The sequence below is a fragment of the Scyliorhinus torazame genome, chromosome 10 (assembly GCF_047496885.1).
Source record: "Scyliorhinus torazame isolate Kashiwa2021f chromosome 10, sScyTor2.1, whole genome shotgun sequence".
NCBI classification, from domain to species: Eukaryota; Metazoa; Chordata; class Chondrichthyes; order Carcharhiniformes; family Scyliorhinidae; genus Scyliorhinus; species Scyliorhinus torazame.
The window spans coordinates 142,086,076-142,107,711 of record NC_092716.1 but is presented as its reverse complement, the minus strand read 5'-3'; the positions used below and the strand labels follow the sequence as shown (position 1 = coordinate 142,107,711).

The window sequence follows — 21,636 nt, the reverse complement described above, 5'->3', positions numbered from 1 at the left end:
GTATAATTCACTTTTCCAGTAGATTGACTTCCATGATGAGGTAGGCACGTGGAGTTGAATAAGTCTTGCAGGTGATGGTACAGATGTTGCAGTAGAAATTGCCGGGTATTCAATTTGGGCAAAGCCACTTTTCTGTATTGCTGTTTGTGGGTGGCAAAATGGCAGAAAGAGGGTTTTTTCAGCACAACAAGCCAATATTTATGGTTGCACAAGCTCAAAGACTCCATGTCTTTGACAAATGATGTGTATCCCTTTATCTGGGTCCCTAAGAATATTAACTGTTCCAGCCATTAAGACATGAAAGGGGGATTGCCGGGTCCTTTGTTCTAGCAGATGAATATGTTCCAGTCGGGGGAGTGCGAGGATATCTTAGTAAGACGGAGACCGAGTGAGTAGTGAATTAGATTCACAGGAGCAGCTCAACTGAAATGGACCTCGGTGTAACCCTCACCTTCAGACCTGAGTTTTTTTAAAAAAGTAGTGTAGTACCCTCAATAACGACACGAGAGTGTAGAATGGTAAATGAAGGCTTTAATAAGCAGAGAACTAGTCAGTGACCGAGACGTGTGCTTACTGAGTGCCACCTACTGGGCGTCACCTTATATACGGCTCCCTGGTAGGCGGAGCTGGAGGCGGAGTCCCCCAGGGTTCCAAACCCGGTCTTAAAGGGGCATCACCTACATGGTGTTAAGGGTACAGTAACCATTCATCACAAGTAGTATCACAGGAAAACTGTAGGTTTACTGGTTGGTAAGAAACTTGTTTGTGAGTGTCTCTAAATAGCTGTAAATTAGAAAATCTTATTTTTAAAGAGATTTGAGTGAGAAACACTAGGATTAAGGGGAAGTCAGGGCAGCACGGTAGCACAAGTGGATAGCACTGTGGCTTCACAGCGCCAGGGTCCCAGGTTCGATTCCCCACTGAGTCACTGTCTGTGCGGAGTCTGCTCGTTCTCCCCGTGTCTGCGTGGGTTTCCTCTGGGTGCTCGGATTCCTCCCACAGTCCAAAGACGTGCAGGTTAGGTTGATTGGCCATGTTAAATTGCCCTTAAAAAGGTTAGGAGGGTTTATTGGGTTACGGGGATGGGGTTGAGGTGAGGGCTTAAGTGGGTCGGTGCAGACTCGATGGACCGAATGGCCTCCTTCTGCACTGTATGTTCTATGTTCTATAAGTAAAGTAATATAACTAAAGCAGAGTAAAATAAGGTTAATGTAAGGGAAGCCAAGACAAAAGGGAAATGGATGACCACCAAGCAGTCCAACAGAACCAGGCAGGTAATGCCAGAGTCCCCTATGGGCCTGCTTGCTAATCGGTTTTGATTTGGAAGCTGGTGAGGGTGTTGATTCCTCAGAGGAGTGCAGTTAGAAACAGGTATGTGGCACCACAAGCGGCACGGCTGTACAGGAGAGGAGGCAGAAGAAAGGAAATGGAATAGTGCTAGGGGATTTGTTACTTAAGAGAACAGACAGGTGTTTCTGTGTATGTGACTCCAGGGTGGTATATTGCCTCCCTGGTGCCAGCGTCAAGGATGTCACGGAGTGGCAGCAGGACATTCTTCTGATGGAGGGTGATCAGCCAGAGGTCATGGTTCACATTGGTACCAAACACTTGGGTAGGAAGGAAGATGGGGTCCTGCAATTAGAATTTAGGGAGCAAGGCAAGAAAATTCGTAAGCAGGATCTCAAATGTTGTAGTCTCCGGATTGCCACAGTGCCACATGCAAGTGTGTACAGAAATAGAAAGATAAGGCAGATGAATTTGTGACTGGAAAGATTGTGCAGGAGGGAGGGCTTTAGATTCCTGCAACACTGGGATTGGCTATAGGGAAGATGGCACCAAGAGGAAATATTAGAATGGAATACCAGGAAGCACAAAGTACTGGGAGAGACAAATAGCACTAGATTAGAGATTAGTAAATTAATAGGTGTAATCAGAATAAGTGAGAAAGTAATGACAGCTCAATCAGGGTTAGTGTGCATGTGCCTGATTGGACAGACTATAGTAAATAAGATTGGGGCGCGACATGCGGAGATTGCATTGTGGAAATATAATGTGGTGATAACAAAGACCTGGTTCTCGGAAGAACAGGACTGGGTGTTACATATTCCTGGGTATAAGGGGCGCGATTCTCCGCTCCCGCGCCGGTTTGGAGAATCGCCTGGGTCGCCAAATTTTCCTGTGATGCCGGTCCGACGCCAGATCGGCACAATCGCGTTTTGCGCGGCACGGTCCAGTGAATCGCCCGAGACAGCCAAAATGGCGATTCACCGGTACCCCCGCGATTCTCAGTGCCGGATGGGCCGAGCGGCCTGCCCAAAACTGCGGGTTCCCCCCGGCACCGTCCACACCTGGTTGCTGCCGGCGGGAACGCTGGGGGGGTGGCCTGCGGGGGGGGGGGAGGGGGGATCCTGCACTGGGGGGGGGCCTCAAATGGGGTCTGGCCCGCGATCGGTGCCCACTGATCATCAGGTCGGCCTCTCTGAAGGAGGACCTCCTTTCTTCCGCAGCCCCGCAAGATCCCTCGGACATCTTCTTGCGGGGCGGACTCGGAGAGGACGGCAACCACGCATGCGCGGGTTGGTGTGGGCCAACCCGCGCATGCGCGGGTGACGCCAGTTATGTGGCGCCGGCCGCGTCATGTATGCGGCGCCGCCTTTACGCGGTGCCAAGGCCTGGCACGCGTAAATGACGCGGCGCCGCTCCTAGCCCATTATCGGGCCCTGAATCGGTCGGGATAGGGGCTGTAACGCGCCGTTGTGAACCTCGACGGCGTTCACGACGGCGCGAACACTCCATTTCAGAGAATCGCGCCCAAGGTGTTCAGTAAAGATAGACTTTACCCACCAGATTTTTTGAAACTCGGTTTAATAAAAGCCGAGAAAGGGCAGTACGGTGGCACAGTGGTTAGCACTGCTGCCTCACGACACTGAGGTCCCAGGTTCGATCCCAGCTCTGGGTCACTGTCCATGTGGAGTTTGCACATTCGCCCTGTGTTTGCGTGTGTTTTTCCCCCAAATGCCAAAGATGGATTGGCCATGCTAAATTGCCCCTTAATTGGAAAAAATGAATTGGGTACTCTAAATTTAAAAAAAAGCTTGGAGGTGGGTCCCATGACATCGCACTCGGCCGTCCAGAAATTAAAGGGTGACTCATCTTTGAAAAAGTAAAAAAGGATCACCCCCGTGCACATGCCACCCTCCCACCCAGGAAATTTGCATGTCCCCACCCCCCCCACCCCCACCCCGCCCCACGCCAGATCATGGTGTAGCCACCTAAAATGGCTGATTCCCAAGTAAAATGGTCAAACCCCGATCTAAAATGGCGAACGAAAGAGGCTGATGGGAAAATCAGCCAACAGGACTCAAACGGATGGCTGCAGGCAAAACAGTGTATTCGGCTCTGAGGAAATCGGCCCAGACCGATACCTGCAACCATTAACAGCACAACAACCCAGCCATCTGCATACTAAGCAGCCATCCCCGGGAACAATTGCTACACATTAGCAACATAAAGCCGATCCAGACTTTTCGGCGCCAGCAGTGGCTGAGACAAACAAAGGTGGACGACCACCCCCCCGATCAAGGAATCGCCCCATTATTGGAGCATATCGAACCAAGTGATTGGAACCAAGTCTAATCACTTGGAACCAGGGTCAAGGTCCGCCCCGAGAGGCGGGAAGCCTCTGGGAACTATAAAAATAGGGACCAACTTCTTCTCCTACTCGCAACCTTCGAGACCCTTCGACGAAGAAACAAGTAAGTGTTACTCCAGCGATCGCTACCAGATAGGTGCTCCAGACTATCGACTCGTACCAGCCTTTTTGAATCCCGCAGGCCAGACCCAATTTGATAGACCATTCGTTTCCCTGACCTGGTGGGCCATCACCAAAGTTAAGTATTAGCCTTTAGTGGTAGGTAATAGTCTAGAAGTAGGATTATTGTATAAGTATTTATTGCTGTATATAATAAATGATCGTTGATTTAACTTTTACTAAGCGGTGTGCTGCATTATTAACCATTACTTGAGCTTGAGCCACGTGGCGGTATCAGAAAGATACCTGGCGACTCGTGAGCAAAGGTGACAGAATTAGAGCTAATAAAACTAAGCTAATAAGAGCAACAGTGGGGAATCCAATCCCCCCCCCCTCCCCCCGCCCCCGGAGACACAACAAACCACCTGACGAGCATGAGAAGTCCCCTCTACAGGACACAGAGAATCTCCCATGGACCTCCCCATCTAAAGTCCCCTCCTCGGCAGTGCCCATGGCACTTCCCCTGTACTTCCCACTGGGGGAAGGTTTCAGGGCCTGTGCCAGAGCAGTGCCAGTGCAAAATTCCCAGGGGGCAGTGGTGAGGCAGTGTCAGGGGACAGGCCCGGGCATTGCCAGTGTATTCCCCGAGCATGTCCTTCTCCCACCCTGGGAGTTGTACTTACCTGTGCGTCCCTTCGCCAGGCTGCCATTGGTCCAGACTAGTTGTAAACCTTATTGTATGCCTTCTTACACTGACCCCCACCTTATTCTTTGTTATCCTACCACTACCTCTCCGAATCCTTTATGTACCTCATTTCTCCTTCAAATGCAACATTACAATGTCGCAGGAATCGAAAGCCCTCCCTCTTGCACATCCTTCTCCATCCTCCCGTTGCTATACTTACTCACACGGGATACCAGGAATAATTCAGAGATTCCTGCCTTTCGCCCTCTTCCGGGCTACCCAAACTCTGTCTCAGGGCCTCATTCCTCTTCCTAACTATATTGTTGTTACCGATGTGAACTGTACACCCTTCCTCCTCATCTCAGATACTCTGCAGCCACTCAATTACATTTTTTTTGTTTATAAATTTAGAGTAGCCAATTATTTTTCATTTTTCCAATTCAGGGACAATTTAGCATGGCCACTCACCTAACCAGCACATCTTTGGGTTGAGGGGATGAAACCCACGCAGACTTGGGGAGAATGTGCAAACTCCACACGGACAGCGACCCAGGGCCGGGATTCGAATCTCGGTTCTCAGCGCCATAGTCCCAGTGCTAGCCACTGCGCCACATGCCACCCTCCCCAATGACATTCTTGACTTTTGCCCCAGGTAGGCAACACATGGTCCTGGATTCAGACCAGTGGCTGCAGAGACGGGGCTGTCGAGAATCACTGATGACTCCTGCTTTCTGAACCTTCCGCCTCGCCATCCACACCGCAGTCCCCATCCCCATACACCTGAGGAAGCCCACCACCTGTGGCTGCACATCCTAGATGATCCGTCTTTCTCACCAGTATCCTGAACTGGTTGAAGAATGAGTTACAGGATTCCTGCACTACCTGCCTCGACCATCTTGACTGCCTGGCTGAGTCTGCATTCAATAGAAAATTTTGATATGTCGAGTTTCATTTATTTCTGAATTAAAATATATTTTAGGGTCAACTCCCAGACAATTACTCGCAGATAGCACGCTCTACTTAAATTCATTGAGTCAACATTCATTGGCCTTCCTTTCCGGTGGGAAAGCTGGCCTTGAAGATAATGAGCTTTGTGTTTTTCAGGCGGTTTTCAGTTGCGGGTGAGGGATCTTCTGCCTTCTACTTGCCAATGCGGACTCCAGGATCAGTTCCATCGGCTCTCAGAGAGGACCACCGTGATCCAGCTCCTGACATCTAACTAATGCTCCTCCTCAGGGTCCTGTTGCAATCTCTTGCTCTCCATTATCCACGGAGAAGAATAAATGGAAAGTAGGAAAATTGCAGCAGTTCCCAGGATCCAGATCCCCGGGTATAGCCAGATATTGCAAGAGAGAACTTTCCCATCTTTCCAAAGACTTGGTTGGTACTTTGATGTTCAGTTATGAAAGGATGCAGCAATAGCATGTGCTGCGAACACCGATTTTAATGTGGCTATTTAACCCTGCACAGTCCCTCTACCATACAGCTGACCAGAGAACATGTGTTTAAAGTGTAGAACAGATGTATCCCCGTCAAACAAATCCAATATGTATGAGGGATTAGGAAATTACCCAGGCCTGAATCCTTTTAGAAAGTGAAATATATCACAGACTCTCTCTGATCCATTGCAATATAGTCCAGCTTCTCCTGCTGCCACTATTGCTGTGATTCCTCACCACTTTGAGCAAACAAGGTCAGAGGGCAATACATAATCTGGACAGTGGGAGAAGGATATAAATTCCCCATATATTGCATGGTCAGCATAGGTACTGGGATATGTTATCAAAGACGGTGAGTTTGGAGATATATGTGTGAGAATGCAGTATGTGTGTGATGAAAACATTGTGTTAAGATGCTGTATGTATATTATACTGAGTGTGAGTGTGTCTATGTGTGAGGATGCTGTGTGTATATTATGTGTGTGTGAGTGTGTATATGTGTGAGGATGCTGTGTGTATATTATACTGTGTGTGAGTGTGTCTGTGTGAGGATGCTGTGTGTATGTATTATACTGGCTGTGAGTGTGTCTATGTGTGAGAATGCTGTGTGTGTATTATACTGGGTGTGAGTGTGTCTATGTGTGAGGATGCTGTGTGTATATTATACTGTGTGTGAGTGTGTCTGTGTGAGGACGCTGTGTGTATATTATACTGGGTGTGGGTGTGTCTATATGTGACGATACTGTGTATATTATACTGGGTGTGAGTGTGTATGTGTGGGGACGCTATGTGTATATTATACTGGGTGTGAGTGTGTCTATGTGACAATACTGTGTGTATATTATACTGGGTGTGGGTGTGTATATGTGTGAGGATACAATGTATATTATGCTGGGTGTGAGTGCATAATTCTGAGGGTTCTGTGAGTGTCTATGTGTGAGGATGCTGCGTGTAAATTATGCTGGGTGTGAGTGTGTATATGTGTGAGGACGCTGTGTGTATATTATACTGGGTGTGAGTGTGTCTATGTGACGATACTATGTGTACATTATACTGGGTGGGTATGTATATGTGTGAGGACAATGTGTGTATATTATGCTGGGTGTGAGTGTGTATATGTGTGAGGACGCTGTGTATATATTATGCTGGGTGTGAGTGTGTATATGTGTGAGGATGCTGTGTTTATATTATGCTGGTTATGAGTGTGTCTATGTGTGAGGACGCTGTGTGTATATTATACTGGGTGTGAGTGTGTCTATGTGACGATATGTGTACATTATACTGGGTGTGGCTGTGCATATGTGTGAGGATACTATGTATATTATGCTGGATGTGAGTGTATATTTCTGAGGGTTCTGTGAGTGTCTATGTGTGAGGATGCTGTGTGTATGTTATACTGGGTGTGAGTTTGTATATGTGTGAGGATGCTATGTATATTATACTGGGTGTGAGTGTGTATATGTGTGAGGATGCTGTGTGTATATTGTACAGGGTGTGAGTGCATATGTGTGAGCATGCTGTGTGTATATCATACCGAGTGTGAGTGTGTATCTGTGTGAGGACGCTGTGTGTACATTATACTGGGTGTGAGTGTGTATATGTGTGAGGACGCTGTGTGTACATTATACTGGGTGTGAGTGTGTATATGTGTAAGGACGCTGTGTGTATATTATACTGGGTGTGAGTGTGTATATGTGTGAGGATGCTGTGTGTATATTATACTGGGTGTGAGTGTGTATATGTGTGAGGACGCTGTGTGTATATTATACTGGGTATGAGTGTGTATATGTGTGAGGACACTGTGTATATTATACTGGGTGTGAGTGTGTATATGTGTGAGGATGCTGTGTGTATATTATACTGGGTGTGAGTGTGTATATGTGTGAGGATGCTGTGTATATTATACTGGGCATGAGTGTGTATATGTGTGAGGATGCTGTGTATATTATACTGGGTGTGAGTGTGTATATGTGTGAGGATGCTGTGTGTATATTGTACTGGGTGTGAGTGTGCATATGTGTGAGCATGCTGTGTGTATATTATACCGAGTGTGAGTGTGTATATGTGTGAGGATACTGTGTGTACATTATACTGGGTGTGAGTGTGTATATGTGTAAGGACGCTGTGTGTATATTATACTGGGTGTGAGTGTGTATATGTGTGAGGATGCTGTGTGTATATTGTACTGGGTGTGAGTGTGCATATGTGTGAGCATGCTGTGTGTATATTATACCGAGTGTGAGTGTGTATATGTGTGAGGATACTGTGTGTACATTATACTGGGTGTGAGTGTGTATATGTGTAAGGACGCTGTGTGTATATTATACTGGGTGTGAGTGTGTATATGTGTGAGGACGCTGTGTGTATATTATACTGGGTGTCAGTGTGTATATGTGTGAGGATGCTGTGTATATTATACTGGGTGTGAGTGTGTCTATGTGTGAGGACACTGTATACATTATGCTGGCTGTGAGTGTATATGTGTAAGGACGCTGTGTGTATATTATACTGGGTGTGAGTGTGTATATGTGTGAGGATGCTGTGTATATTATACTGGGTGTGAGTGTGTCTATGTGTGAGGACACTGTATACATTATGCTGGCTGTGAGTGTGTATATGTGTGAGGACACTGTGTGTATATTATACTGGATGTGAGTGTGTATATGTGTGAGGATGCTGTGTATATTATACTGGGTGTGAGTGTGTATATGTGTGAGGATGCTGTGTATATTATACTGGGTGTGAGTGTGTATATGTGTGAGGACACTGTATACATTATGCTGGCTGTGAGTGTGTATATGTGTAAGGACGCTGTGTGTATATTATACTGGGTGTGAGCATGTATATGTGTGAGGATGCTGTGTATATTATACTGGGTGTGAGTGTGTATATGTGTGAGGATGCTGTGTATATTATACTGGGTGTGAGTGTGTATGTGTGAGGACACTGTGTATATTATGCTGGCTGTGAGTGTGTATATGTGTGAGGATGCTGTGTATATTATACTGGGTGAGTGTGTATATGTGTGATGATACAGTGTGTATATTATACTGGGTGTGGGTGTGTCTATGTGTGAGGATGCTGTGTGTATATTTTACTGGGTGTGAGTGTATATTTCTGAGGGTTCTGTGAGTGTGTCTATGTGTGTGGATGCTGTGTGTATTTTATGCTGGGTGTGAGTGTGTCTATGTGTGAGGACACTATACATTATGCTGGCTGTGAGTGTGTCTATGTGTATGTGTGTGAGGATGTTGTGTGTCTTCAGTAACTGTGTCTAGATGAGAACCTTTCATTTTATTGCTCTGATACTTTTCCTGTGTTTCTTTTTCTCTTGCTCAGTTCTTTATCCTGCTGCTAATTATCTTTGTAATGGAAATGGTTGGCGGGATTCTCTTCAGTGTCTACAGAGGCCAGGTAAAGAGATTGGTCCTGAAATGTTTAATGTACTTGCGCATGAAAATTGAATGAAGCCCAACTTCTGCATTCCTGTCACACTCAGCTCTGAGAATCAGTAATAACATCATAGAATCCCTACAGTGCAGAAGGAGGCCATTTGACCCATCGCATCTGCACCGACCCTTCAAAAGACCAGCATACCTAGGCCCAATCTCCCTCCCTATTCCTGCATCCTCGCACGAAGAGGCAATTTAGCCTGGCCAATCCACCTAACCTCCTTTTCTTTGGACCAAAAATGATGTAACTGCAGCTCAAAAGTGAGATATGAGAGAGAGAGAGACAGAGAGAGAAACAGCTACAGCTATGCTTAGAAGCTGTATTAATTTATAAAATGTCCCCTGTGGCACTAAACTCAGTGGGTAGGAGTAAGGTGGGTCTGTCTGTCACTTTACTGATTTATTAGAACGTTAGGAAGAGGAGGAAACCATTCATCCTCTTGATCACAGCTCGTCTGTACCTTAGCTTCACTGGCCTGCCTTCACCCCATTATCTTTAATACCTGTTCCAGCCAGAGAAAATGCTTACTCTCCATCTATTCTAATAAATCTTTTCATTGTCATCAACACATCAATCAACCTTTAAAATCCATTGAATATGGGGCTAATCTATGCAATCAGTTCTTTAAGCTTTCTCCACCCGTGGCTATAATCCTGCTGGATCTACACAGAACACCCTCCAAGAACAATATATCCTTCCTGACACCTGGGTTCTCCGTCCAGCCGGAATAGTGAAATGCGATCGGGTGGAGAATTCGCTGTCAGTCGAAAGTTGAGGTTGGCACCTGGCGCCAAACAGAATGCCATGCTCCGGTCCCTCGACAATGGCGTTCTATGCCCCATGCTGGTATGGGCATGCACATTATCCAGTAAACTCCGTTATTAATTGACACAACCTGGCATTTTACGGGCCTTAATTACTATTTGTGTCTTTATACTGAGTTTTAGTGATTCATATACATATATATAGAATATATTTCAGTTGTCTTTCTAATTTCTGGAATGGATCAACTCAGATTTCCACATTTTGGGCACAGTCTGCCACAGATTTTCCCACTTACTCAGTCTTTTCCATATTCCTTTGTATCCTGCCACTCCCAACTACATACTAACTGGTTCTCCTCACTCTATGATGCTAAGCAATGCTATTAACTGGTGAGGTTTTATAGAATCATAGAATTTACAGTGCAGAAGAAGGTCATTCGGCCCATCGAGTCTGCACCGGCCCCTGAAAAAGCACCTTCCTAAGCCCACACCTCCACCCTATCCCCGTAACCCAGCAACCCCACCTAATCTTTGGACACTACGGGACAATTTAACATGACCAATCCACCTAATCCGCACATCTTTGGACTGTGAGAGGAAACCGGAGCACCCGGAGGAAACCCACACAGACACGGGGAAGCGTGCAGACTTCACACGGACAGTAACCCAAGCCAGGAATCGAACCCGGGTCCCTGGCGCTGTGAAGCAACAGTGCTAACCACTGTGCTACCGTGCTGTCCCGTGAATTCTGTAATTGTCAGGTGCCGTCCATTTTAGCAACACCTAAATACTCCCTGTGGGGGGTTTCCCTTTTTACAGGAGCCCCTGTGGGGGACGTGGGGTGGGGGGCTCCCTATTACAGGGGTCAGGAGTCCCGGGGGGAGGGGGCGGGAGGGTCACCCCTTGTACTTGGGGTTGAGGGGGCACCCAGGTAATCCTGGGGTTGGGAGCTGTTCTGCGATGCACTGAGGGAGGGGTGGTTCGCGGCTGCTTTGTGGTGGGGCGAGGGGGTGCTCGGCCGCGAGACCTTGCTATCGGGCCGCCCGCTCAAAATGGCGGCCTGATAGCGGGATTCCCTCCGGTTCCACGCGATGCATAAATTTGCATGGCAAGAAACACTGAACTGCTTACTGGTTTGCACTCCCAGGGGGATCGTAAACCGATTGCAATTCACCTCCGGCAGGAGAACATCATCTCCCAAACAGAGAATCTTGTTCTCTAATCTTCATGTTTGAAACATAGAAAATAGGAGGAGGAGAAGGAGGCCCTTCAGCCCTTCGAGCCTGCTCCGTCGTTCATTATGATCGGGGCTGATCATCCAACTCAATAGCCTAATTCCGCCTTCCCCCCATATCACTGTGATCCTCTTCACCCCAGTGCTATATCTAACTGCTTCTTGAAAACATACATGTTTTGGCCTCACCTACTTTCTGTGGTAAAGAATTTCACAAGTTCACCACTCTCAGGGTGACAACATTTCTCCTCATCTCTGTCTTAAATGATCTATACCATACCCTCAGACTGTGCCCCCTGGTTCTGGACACCCCCATCATCGGGAACATCCTTCTTGCATTGATCCTGTCAAGTCTTGTTAGAATTTTATAGGTTTCTGTGATATCCTACCTCATTTTTCTGAATTCCAGTGAATACAATTCTAACTGACTCAATCTCTCCTCATACGTCAGTCCTACCAACCCAGGAATCAGTCTGGCAAACCTTTTTTTTTAATAAACATTTTATTGAGGTATTTATGGTTTTATAACAGTAACAAAAGAAACAGCGTACATACAATTCTAAACATAATGCAAAAGCCGTCTTCCTCTCTCACGGGTCCCACCTTTTCTAACCCCCTACTCTACACTAAACTAACCCCACAGCCCCCCTCCACTTCTGCTGACGGTTACTTTTCCCGAAAGAAGTCGACGAACGGCTGCCACCTCCGGGCGAACCCTAACATTGACCCTCTCAAGGCGAACTTGATTTTCTCCAGACAGAGAAAGCTAGCCATGTCAGTTAGCCAGGTCTCTGACTTCGGGGGCTTTGAGTCTCTCCAAGCTAATAATATCTGTCTCCGGGCTACCAGAGAGGCAAAGGCCAGAACGTCTGCCTCTTTCTCCTCTGGAATCCCAGATCTTCCGACACACCGAAAATCGCCACCTCTGGACTCGGCGCCACCCTTGTTTTCAACACTTTGGACATGACATCCGCAAACACCTGCCAGAATCCCCTAAGCTTCGGGCATGTCCAGAACATATGAACATGGTTCGTTGGTCCTCCCGCACACCTTGCACATCTATCTTCTACACCAAAGAACATGCTCATTCAGGCCACTGTCATGTGAGCCCGGTGAACGACCTTAAATTGGTTGAGCCTGGCACACGTTGTGGATGCGTTGACTCTGCTCAACACATCTGCCCAGAGGCCATTCTCGAACTCTCCTCCTAACTCCTCTTTTCATTTGTGTTTCAGCTCCTTAGTCTGTGTTTCCTCTGACCCCATAAGCTCCTTAAATGTCCGAAACCCTCCCTTCTCCCACCCACACTCTGGAAACTACCCTATCCTGTATCCCCCTTGGTGGTAGGAGCGGGAAGGTTGAGTCCTGCCTACGGAGGAAGTCCCGCGCCTGCAGATACCTAAAGCCATTGCCTCCCGTCAGTTCAAACTTCACCTCCAGTTCCCTCAAGCTGGGAAAGCTCCCTTCTATAAACATATCGCCCATCCTCTCGATCCCTGCTCTCTGCCACCTCAGGAACCCTCCATCTAACCTCCCCGGGGCAAACCAGTGATTATTGCAAATTGGGGACCAGACCGATGCTCCCTCTGCTCCCACATGTCCCCTCCATTGCCCCCAGACTCTCAGGGCCGCGATCACCTAGTGGAGTAGCGTGCCGGCGGGAACGGCAGAGGCGCCGTTACCAAGTGCCCTTACAAGGTGACGCCTCTAGGCGCTCCTCCCCTGCTCCCCCCCACCCCCTCCCCACCACCACCACCACCACCACCACCACCACCACCACCACCATCCACTTCTTAAACACTTCTTAATCAATGAAGCCCCGCCCAAATCCAAACCGCCCCAGTACCTCCCACAGATAATCCCATTTCATCCGGTCAAATGCCTTCTCTGCGTCCATTGAGACCACTACCTCTACGTCCCTACCCTCTGGTGGCAACATGATAATATTCAACAGCCTTCTTACGTTGGCCGCCAACAGCCTCCCCGTCTGGTCCTCCCCAATCACGTCCGGGACGCAGTCCTCAATCCTTGAGGACAAGATCTTAGCCAACAATTTGGAATCTACATTTAGTAGGCAGATCGCTCTGTAGGGCCCACATAACTCTGGGTCCTTATCCCGCTTCAGGATCAATGAGATAGTGGCCTGTGACATCGTCGGGGGAAGCCTCCCTCTCTCCCTTGCCTCATTAAATGTCCTCATCAACAGTGACCCCAGCATCCAGACAACTTTTTGTAAAACTCCACGGGGTACCCATCCTGTCCCGGGGCTTTACCCGACTGCAGTTCCTTCAGCTCATCTGCTATCTCTTCCAACCCGATCGGGGCCCCCAGCCCTTCTACCAGTCTTCATCACCCTTTGGGAACTTCAGCTCCCCTAAGAATTGCCTCATTACCTCCGGCTCAGCTGGGGGCTCCGACTCTACAGCCTGCTGTAGAATTCCTCGAACGCCTCATTGACCCCAGCTGAATCTTCGAACAGGATCCCATCCCTGTCCCTTAGTTTCCCAATCTCCCTGGCCGCCTCCCACTTTCTAAGCTGCTGTGCAAGCATTCTACTGGCCTTCTCCCCATATTCATAGATCGCCCCCCATACCTTACTCAGCTGCTCCACCGCCTTCCCTGTAGTCAACAAGCCAAACTCCACCTGTAGCCTCCGTCGTTCCCTTAGAGGCCCTGCCTCTGGGGCCTCCGCATATCTCCTGTCGACCTGTAGTATTTTCTTTATCAGTCGGGCCGTCTCTGCTCCGTCTGCCTTCTCACTGTGGGCCCGTATTGCGATCAGCTCCCCTCTAACCACCGCCTTCAGCGCCTCCCAGACCACCGCAGCTGAAACTTTCCCCGTGTTGTTGACGTCCAGATAGTTTCGGATACATTTCATCAGCCGCCCACACACCTCCTCATCAGCTAAAAGTCCCACGTCCAGCCTCCAGTGCGGTCGCTGGCTACCCTCCTTGCTTACCTGTAGGTCAACCCAGTGCGGGGCATGATCCGAGATCGTGATCGTTGCGTACTCAGTGTCCACTACCCCCGTCAGCAAAGCCCTGTTCAGGATAAAAAAGTCAATCCGGGAGTACACGTTATGCAAGTGCGAGTAGAAGGAAAGCTCTTTCACTCGCGGCCACCCAAATCTCCATGGGTCCACCCCCTCCATCTGCTCCATAAACCCTTTTAGCTCCTTCGCCATTGCCAGCACCCTGCCTGTCCTTGAGCTAGATCGGTCTAGCACTGGGTTAATGACTGTTGAAGTCCCCCCCCATAACCAGCTTATGCAAATCCAGGGCTGGGATCTTCCCCAACCTCCTCCTGGTGAACTCCACATCATCCCAATTCGGCGCGTACACATTCACGAGTACTACCGGTAGCCCCTCCAGCTTTCCACTGACCATAATGTACCGACCCCCCACGTCCGCAACTATTCTTTCCGCTTCGAATGACACTCTCTTATTAATCAGGATTGCGACCCCTCTAGTCTTAGAGTCCAGCCCCGAGGGGAAAACCTGTCCGACCCATCCCTTCCTCAGTCTGACCTGGTCAGTTACTCTAAGGTGCATCTCCTGTAACATTGCCATGTCCGACTTCAGTCCCCTCAAATGCGCGAACACGCGTGCCTTCTTAACCAGCCCGTTTAGCCATCACCTTTCTTGGGCCAGTCTCCAGCCCGCGCCCCAACATCCGCAGCCCGCCCCCGGCAGCCTCCGTCCCCGACCTCCCTATTGTCCCACAGCAAACGTCCCTCCCCCGGCAGCAGAACATTTCTCCCCCCCTCCCCCCTAGTAACAGCACTATACACACAGCCCCCTCCAACAAATATACCATCTGCTCACCCCCCACTGCGCTTGCGTGAGCTAGCCCACCCAGCTAGCTTGGTGGCCCCCGCCCATGGCGCCAGACATTTTCCCACCTATTGTTCCCTCCCCCCTCTCCCCCCCGCTCGGACACACATATGCAAACGTAAACAATCCCAACCCAATTGCCCAAAAGAAAAACACAAAGAAAATCAAAAAGAAGATCCAACATCTAACATTCACACCTCCATCCCCCATCAGTGCAAATGGAAATTTTAACTCAAGCAGCTCGTCGGCAGACCCCAAATCAATACAAGAGGCATTACAAGTAACATCTTTTTTTTTTTAAATACCGAGAAAGAAGAAAAAAAAAACACATGAGCACTGCAGCAAAGTTCAGTCCAAACACCTCAGTCCACTACCATCCCTTTCCTTATCGCGAAGTCCATCGCTTCCTCGGGCGACTCAAAGCTCTTCGTGCGTAACCCAAAGATGGGCCGGATACAGATGCCCAAACTTTATCTTCTTCTTAAAAAGGGTTGATTTTATCTGGTTGAACCCTGCTCTTCTCCTGGCCACATCCGTGCTCAGATCCTGATATATACCCAGGACGCTGTTCTCCCATTTGCAACTCCGCGTCTGCCTGGCCCACCGTAGAATGCACTCCTTGTCAAGGTACCTGTGGAATCTCACCACCATTGCTCTCGGGGGGTCACCCACATGCGGCTTCCTCGCTAGCGCTCTGTGCACCCTGTCCACCTCCCAAGGGTCAGGTGAACATCCTCTCCCCCAGTAGCTTCTCAAACATAGCCGCTATGTATATCCCTGCGACTGTTCCTTTGGATCCCTCCGGGAGACCCACGATTCTCAGGTTCTGCTGGCAGGACCTGTTCTCTAGATCCTCCACCTTATCCTGGAGCCTTTTCTGTTGGTCTCTCAACATTCCCACCTCCAACTCCACTGCAGCTTGGTGCTCCTCCTGCTCAGTCAGTGCCTTCTCCACTTTCTGGATCGCCCGATCCAGTCTGAGTTCCAGTCGCGCAATCGACTCCTTAATCGGGTCCAAGCATTCCTGTTTCTGCTTGGCGAATCCCTCCTGTATGAACTGCATCAACTGCTCCGTCGACCGCTGGGTCGTCGAGCCAGAACTCCGGTCATCCGCCGTGCTTTCTCCCGTTGCAGCCTCAGCCCAAGCCTTCTCCGTTCGCCTATTTCTTCCTTTGCGAGCACTCCTAGTCCGCTTCTCCATGCACTGATGGAGGATTCCTCATGACAGTTGTATCCAACATCAAATTTCCACTTCAAATCCGACAAAAAATCGGGGGAAAAGGTCCAAAGTTCCGACCCGAGCGGGAGCCACCAAATGTGCGACCTACTCCTTCATAGCCGCCACTGGAAACTTCAATCTGGCAAACCTTCTGTGCACTCCCTTTATAGCAAGAAAATCCTTCCTCAGATAAGGAAACCAAAACTGCACACAATATTATAGTTGTGGCCTCACCAAGCCCCTGTATAATTGCAACAAGACATCTCTGCTCCTCTATTTTAATCCTCTCGCTATGAAGGCCAACACACCATTTGCTTTCTTTACCGCCTGCTGCACCTGCATGCTTACCTTAGTGACTGGTTCATAAGGACACCCAGTTCTCACTGGGTCCTCCTAATTTATGGCCATTCAGATAATAGTTTGCCTTCTTGTTTTTGCTACCGAAGTGGATAAGCTCGCATTTCTCTGAATTATCCCACATCTGCCATTCATTTGCCGACACACTCAACCTGTTTGTTCAGCAAGCCAAGCCGGAGATTTGAGTGCATTAGCGTGACACTCAGCAGTGAACGGGACTGTGATGTCCTGGTGCTTAATAAACTCACCACAAATAACATAGAGTGTACACAAAAATAATGCAACTGCAAGTTAGAGAAAGATACCGCTGGCAGAGATTTGATCCTTCTGCATTCATCCTTCTGGTTCCTCTGTATAGATACCAGTCCCTCTGGATAAGATACCAGCTCCATTGGATGAGAGACCAGTTGCTAGGGGTGAGAGACCAGTTCCTCTGGGTGAGACCAGTTCCTCTGGGTGAGAGACTAGTTCCGCTGGGTAAGAGACTACTTCCTCTGGATGAGAGACTAGTTCCACTGGGTGAGACCAGTTCCTCTGGATGAGATCAATTCCTCTGGGTGAGATCAGTTCCCCTGGATGAGAGACCAGTTCCACTGGATGAGAGACTAGTTCCACTGGGTGAGAGATCAGTTCCTCTGGGTGAGAGACCAGTTCCTCTTGATGAGAACAGTTCCTCTGGGTGAGAGACCAGTTCCACTGGATGAGAGATCAATTCCTCTGGGTGAGAGACCAGTTCCTCTGGATGAGAACAGTTCCTCTGGATGAGAGACCAGTTACACTGGGTGAGAGACCAGTTCCTCTGGATGAGAGATCAATTCCTCTGGATGAGAGATCAGTTCCTCTGGATGAGAACAGTTCCTCTGGGTGAGAGACCAGTTCCTCTGGATGCGAGACCAGTTCCACTGGGTGAGAGACCAGTTCCTCTGGATGAGAGATCAGTTCCTCTGGATGAGAGACCAGTTCCACTGGATGAGAGACCAGTTCCTCTGGGTGAGAGACCAGTTCCTCTGGATGAGAGACCAGTTCCACTGGATGAGAGACCAGTTACACTGGGTGAGAGACCAGTTCCTCTGGATGAGAGATCAGTTCCTCTGGGTGAGATCAGTTCCTCTGGGTGAGAGACTAGTTCCACTGGGTGAGAGACTAGTTCCACTGGGTGAGAGATCAGTTCCTCTGGGTGAGAGACTAGTTCCACTGGGTGAGAGATCAGTTCCTCTGGGTGAGAGACTAGTTCCACTGGGTGAAAGATCAGTTCCACTGGGTGAGAAATCAGTTCCACTGTGTGAGATACCATCTCCTCTGTGTTGTGGTAAGACAAAATATTAGGATTTATTAACAACAATCTATTTGGACAATTAGCACTTATTCAAAGGGATTTTGAATCTATATAATGTAGTACAGTATACTAAAGCAATTTTCATAAATGTGACAGCTGAAAGCTGATGTGGCACCATCTACAACAGTCAGCTTAAATATCAAGCAGCATGCTCCAGTTTACCTAGATTACAGTAACCTTAACAGTTGCCGCAACTGTGCCACATAGGAGACTGTTAAATAAGTTACATGGTGTTAAGGGTAAGATCCTGGCATGAATAGAGGATTGGCTGACTGGCAGAAGACAAGAGTGGGGATAAAGGGGTCTTTTTCAGGATGGCAGCTGGTGACTAGTGGTGTGCCTCAGGGGTTTGTGCTGGGACCACCACTTTTTACAATATACATTAATGATCTGGAAGAAGGAACTGAAGGCACTGTTGCTACGTTTGCAGATGATACAAAGATCTGCAGAGGGACAGGTAGTATTGAGGAAGCAAGCGGGCTGCAGAAGAATTTGGACAAGCTCGGAGAGTGGGCAATGAAGTGGCAAATGAAATACAATGTGGAAAAGTGTGAGGTTATGCACTTTGGAAGGAGGAATTTAGGCATAGACTATTTTTTAAATGGGGAAATGCTTAGGGAATCAGAAGCACAAAGGGACTTGGGAGTCCTTTTTCCCGATTCTCTTAAGGTTAACATACAGGTTCAGTCGGCAGTTAAGAAGGTAAATGCAATGTTAGCATTCATGTCAAGAGGGCGAGAATACAAGACCAAGGATGTACTTCTGAGGCTGTATAAGGCTCTGGTCAGACCCCATTTGGAGTATTGTGAGCAGTTTTGTGCCCTGTATCTAAGGAAGGATGTGTTGGCCTTGGAAAGGGTCCAGAGGAGGTTCACAAGAATGATCCCTGGAATGAAGAACTTGTCGTATGAGGAACGGTTGAGGACTCTGGGTCTGTACTCGGAGTTTAGAAGGATGATGGGGGATCTTATTGAAACGTACAAGATACTGCGAGGCCTGGATAGAGTCGACGTGGAGAGGATGTTTCCCCGTGTAGGAAAAGCTAGAACCAGAGGACACCATCTCAGACTAAAGGGACAATCCTTTAAAACAGATGAGGACGAATTTCTTCAGCCAGAGGGTGGTGAATCTGTGCAACTCTTTGCCGCAGAAGGTTGTGGATGCCAAATCACTGAGTTCTAAAAGAGATAGCTGAGGTGATTGTGGAGGCATTGGTGGTGATCTTTCAGGAATCACTGGAGGCAGGAAGGGTCCCGGAGGGCTGGAAAGTGGCTAATATAACGCCGCTGTTTAAGAAGGGAGGGAGGCAGAAGACGCAAAATTAAAGGCCGTCTGTTTTAGAGTCTGTTATCAAAGATGACATCGCGAAGTACTTGGAAGTGCATGGTAAAATAGGACTGAGTCAGCACGGCTTTGTCAAAGGGTGGTCATGTCTAACAAATCTGTTAAGAGTTCTTTGAGGAGGTAACAAGGAAGTTAGACAAAGGAGAACCAGTTGGCGTGATTTATTTACATTTCCAGAAGACCTTTGACAAGGTGCCACATAGGAGACTGTTAAATAAGTTAAGAGCCAATGGTGTTAAGGGTAAGATCCTGGCATGGATAGAGGATTGGCTGATTGGCAGAAGAGAGTGGTGATAAAGGGGTCTTTTCCAGGATGGCAGCCGGTGACTAGTGGTGTGCCTCAGGGGTTTGTGCTGGGACCGCAGCTTTTCACAATATACATTAATGATCTGGAAGAAGGAACTGAAGGCACTGTTGCTAAGTTTGCAGATCTGTAGAGGTGACACATAGTATTGAGGAAGCAAGGGGGCTGCAGAAGGATTTGGACAAGCTAGGAGAGTGGGCAATGAAGTGGCAAATGAAATACAATGTGGAGCTCTCCCAACACGTTGGTCAATAAACAATTGTTCTGTGTCAGAGACTCTTCCGATTATTCTGTGGAAAAGAGAAAACCACAACACTCTGGATTGGATACCAATTCGTCTGGGTGAGATTCCAGTTCCTCGGATCAGAGGAGAATTATTGGTAATAGGTGTTAACCCTGGAAAATATGCTGAGTGTGAGTGTTTGGTGTAATTCTGAACCAAGTGGAGTGGGTTTTCTCCCCTGAACCCCAAATCTCGATGGAAAAGGGTCAACATCTCAATTTTGTGATTATTTTTTGACTGAATCTATCTGTTGAAAATTGTGGACTAATTAGTGTTCATTGTTGACAAGAGGTGGATCACAGATTAATTGATCTACACTATTATCTGTGTAGATAGTGGGTGATAACATAAAGCTCCTGCAATATCTTCAGTGGTGAAGGCTGCTTCCTGTTATTTCCAATTATCTGGGACAGTATTCAGCAATTCCCAGCAGAGTTTAATGGATGTAAATGAGACAGCGGCAGTACAGAGACTGAAAGCTGATTAAACCCTGCAGTCACTTTCTTCGCTGAAACAACAAAGGGCATCTCAAGGTTAGGGAACATGAGACAGGGAGCTACACAGTAAGAATGTGCAATCTGATTGGATGGGGAAGGTCTGTAAATGTCATGATCGGAGAAAAGCAGCTAAATTGGGGTTGATTTTAATTTAAAAAGCTGGATGGAGGCAATTTAATAAAGTGAGGATTTGGGGGCTGCTAAATGGGATTCGTGTGAGCTGGATTCAGCAGTTGAGTGGATAAAGTTGCTAATGTTTGTGACTAAAAATTCCACTGCAGTGCAGCCTGTAGAAACATCAAACACTCCTGCATTGTTTTTAAAAAAAAACAATTTTTGAAGGCATTTATGATTTTATAACAACAATTTAAATAACTCAATAAATAACCTCCCCCCAACCAACAACCATACCCAGCCAACATGGCTTAGGCACACAGTTCCCCAGTCCCCCCTCCCCTCCTCCACTCGCTGAAACTATCTCCCCCACCCCCCTTCCCCTATTGTATCTGCGAACAATTTAATTTTCCCCGAAGAAGTCAATAAACGGCTGCCACCTCCAGATGAACCCAAAGGCCGATGCTCTCGGGGCAAGCTTAATTTTCGCAAGCCTGAGAAACCCAGCCATGTCGCTAACCCATACCCCCGATTTCAGGGGCTCCGAGTCCCTCCACGCCAATAAGATCCGCCTCCGGGCTACCAGGGAGCCAAAGGCCAAAACATCAGCCTCTCTCGCCCCCTGGACTCCCGGGTCTTCCGACACTCCAAAAATCACCACCTCTGGACTCGGCGCCACCCTTGGTTTTAGTACCGTGGACATGACATTGGCAAATCCCGGCCAAAATCCCCTAAGCTTCGGATATGCCCAAAACATATGGACATGATTTGCTGGCCCTCCTGCACACCACCCACACCTGTCCTCCACCCCTTCAAAAAACCTGCTCATCCGGGCCACCATCATGTGTGCCCGGTGAACCACCTTGAATTGTATCAGGCTGAGCCTGGCACATGATGAGGACGTGTTGACTACTCAGAGCAGCCTCCCACAAACCTGCCTCTAGTTCCTTGCCCAATTCATCTTCCCACTTACTCTTTACCTCCTCTATCTGGGTGCCCTCCCACTCCATAAGCTCTATATAA

The 21,636-nt window shown here is 48.2% G+C and overlaps 1 protein-coding gene across 6 annotated transcripts in view; it reads left to right on the top strand.

Annotated features, from left to right (window-relative positions):
• The window catches only part of tspan4a (tetraspanin 4a), a 294,538-nt gene that overhangs the window by 231,959 nt on the left and 40,943 nt on the right, over nt 1–21,636 (top strand). For all 6 annotated transcript variants that reach the window (XM_072518788.1, XM_072518789.1, XM_072518787.1 and 3 more), the window contains one exon: nt 9,215–9,289. In XM_072518788.1, coding sequence (XP_072374889.1) covers nt 9,215–9,289 — 75 coding nt within the window. The remainder of the gene's footprint in view (nt 1–9,214; nt 9,290–21,636) is intronic.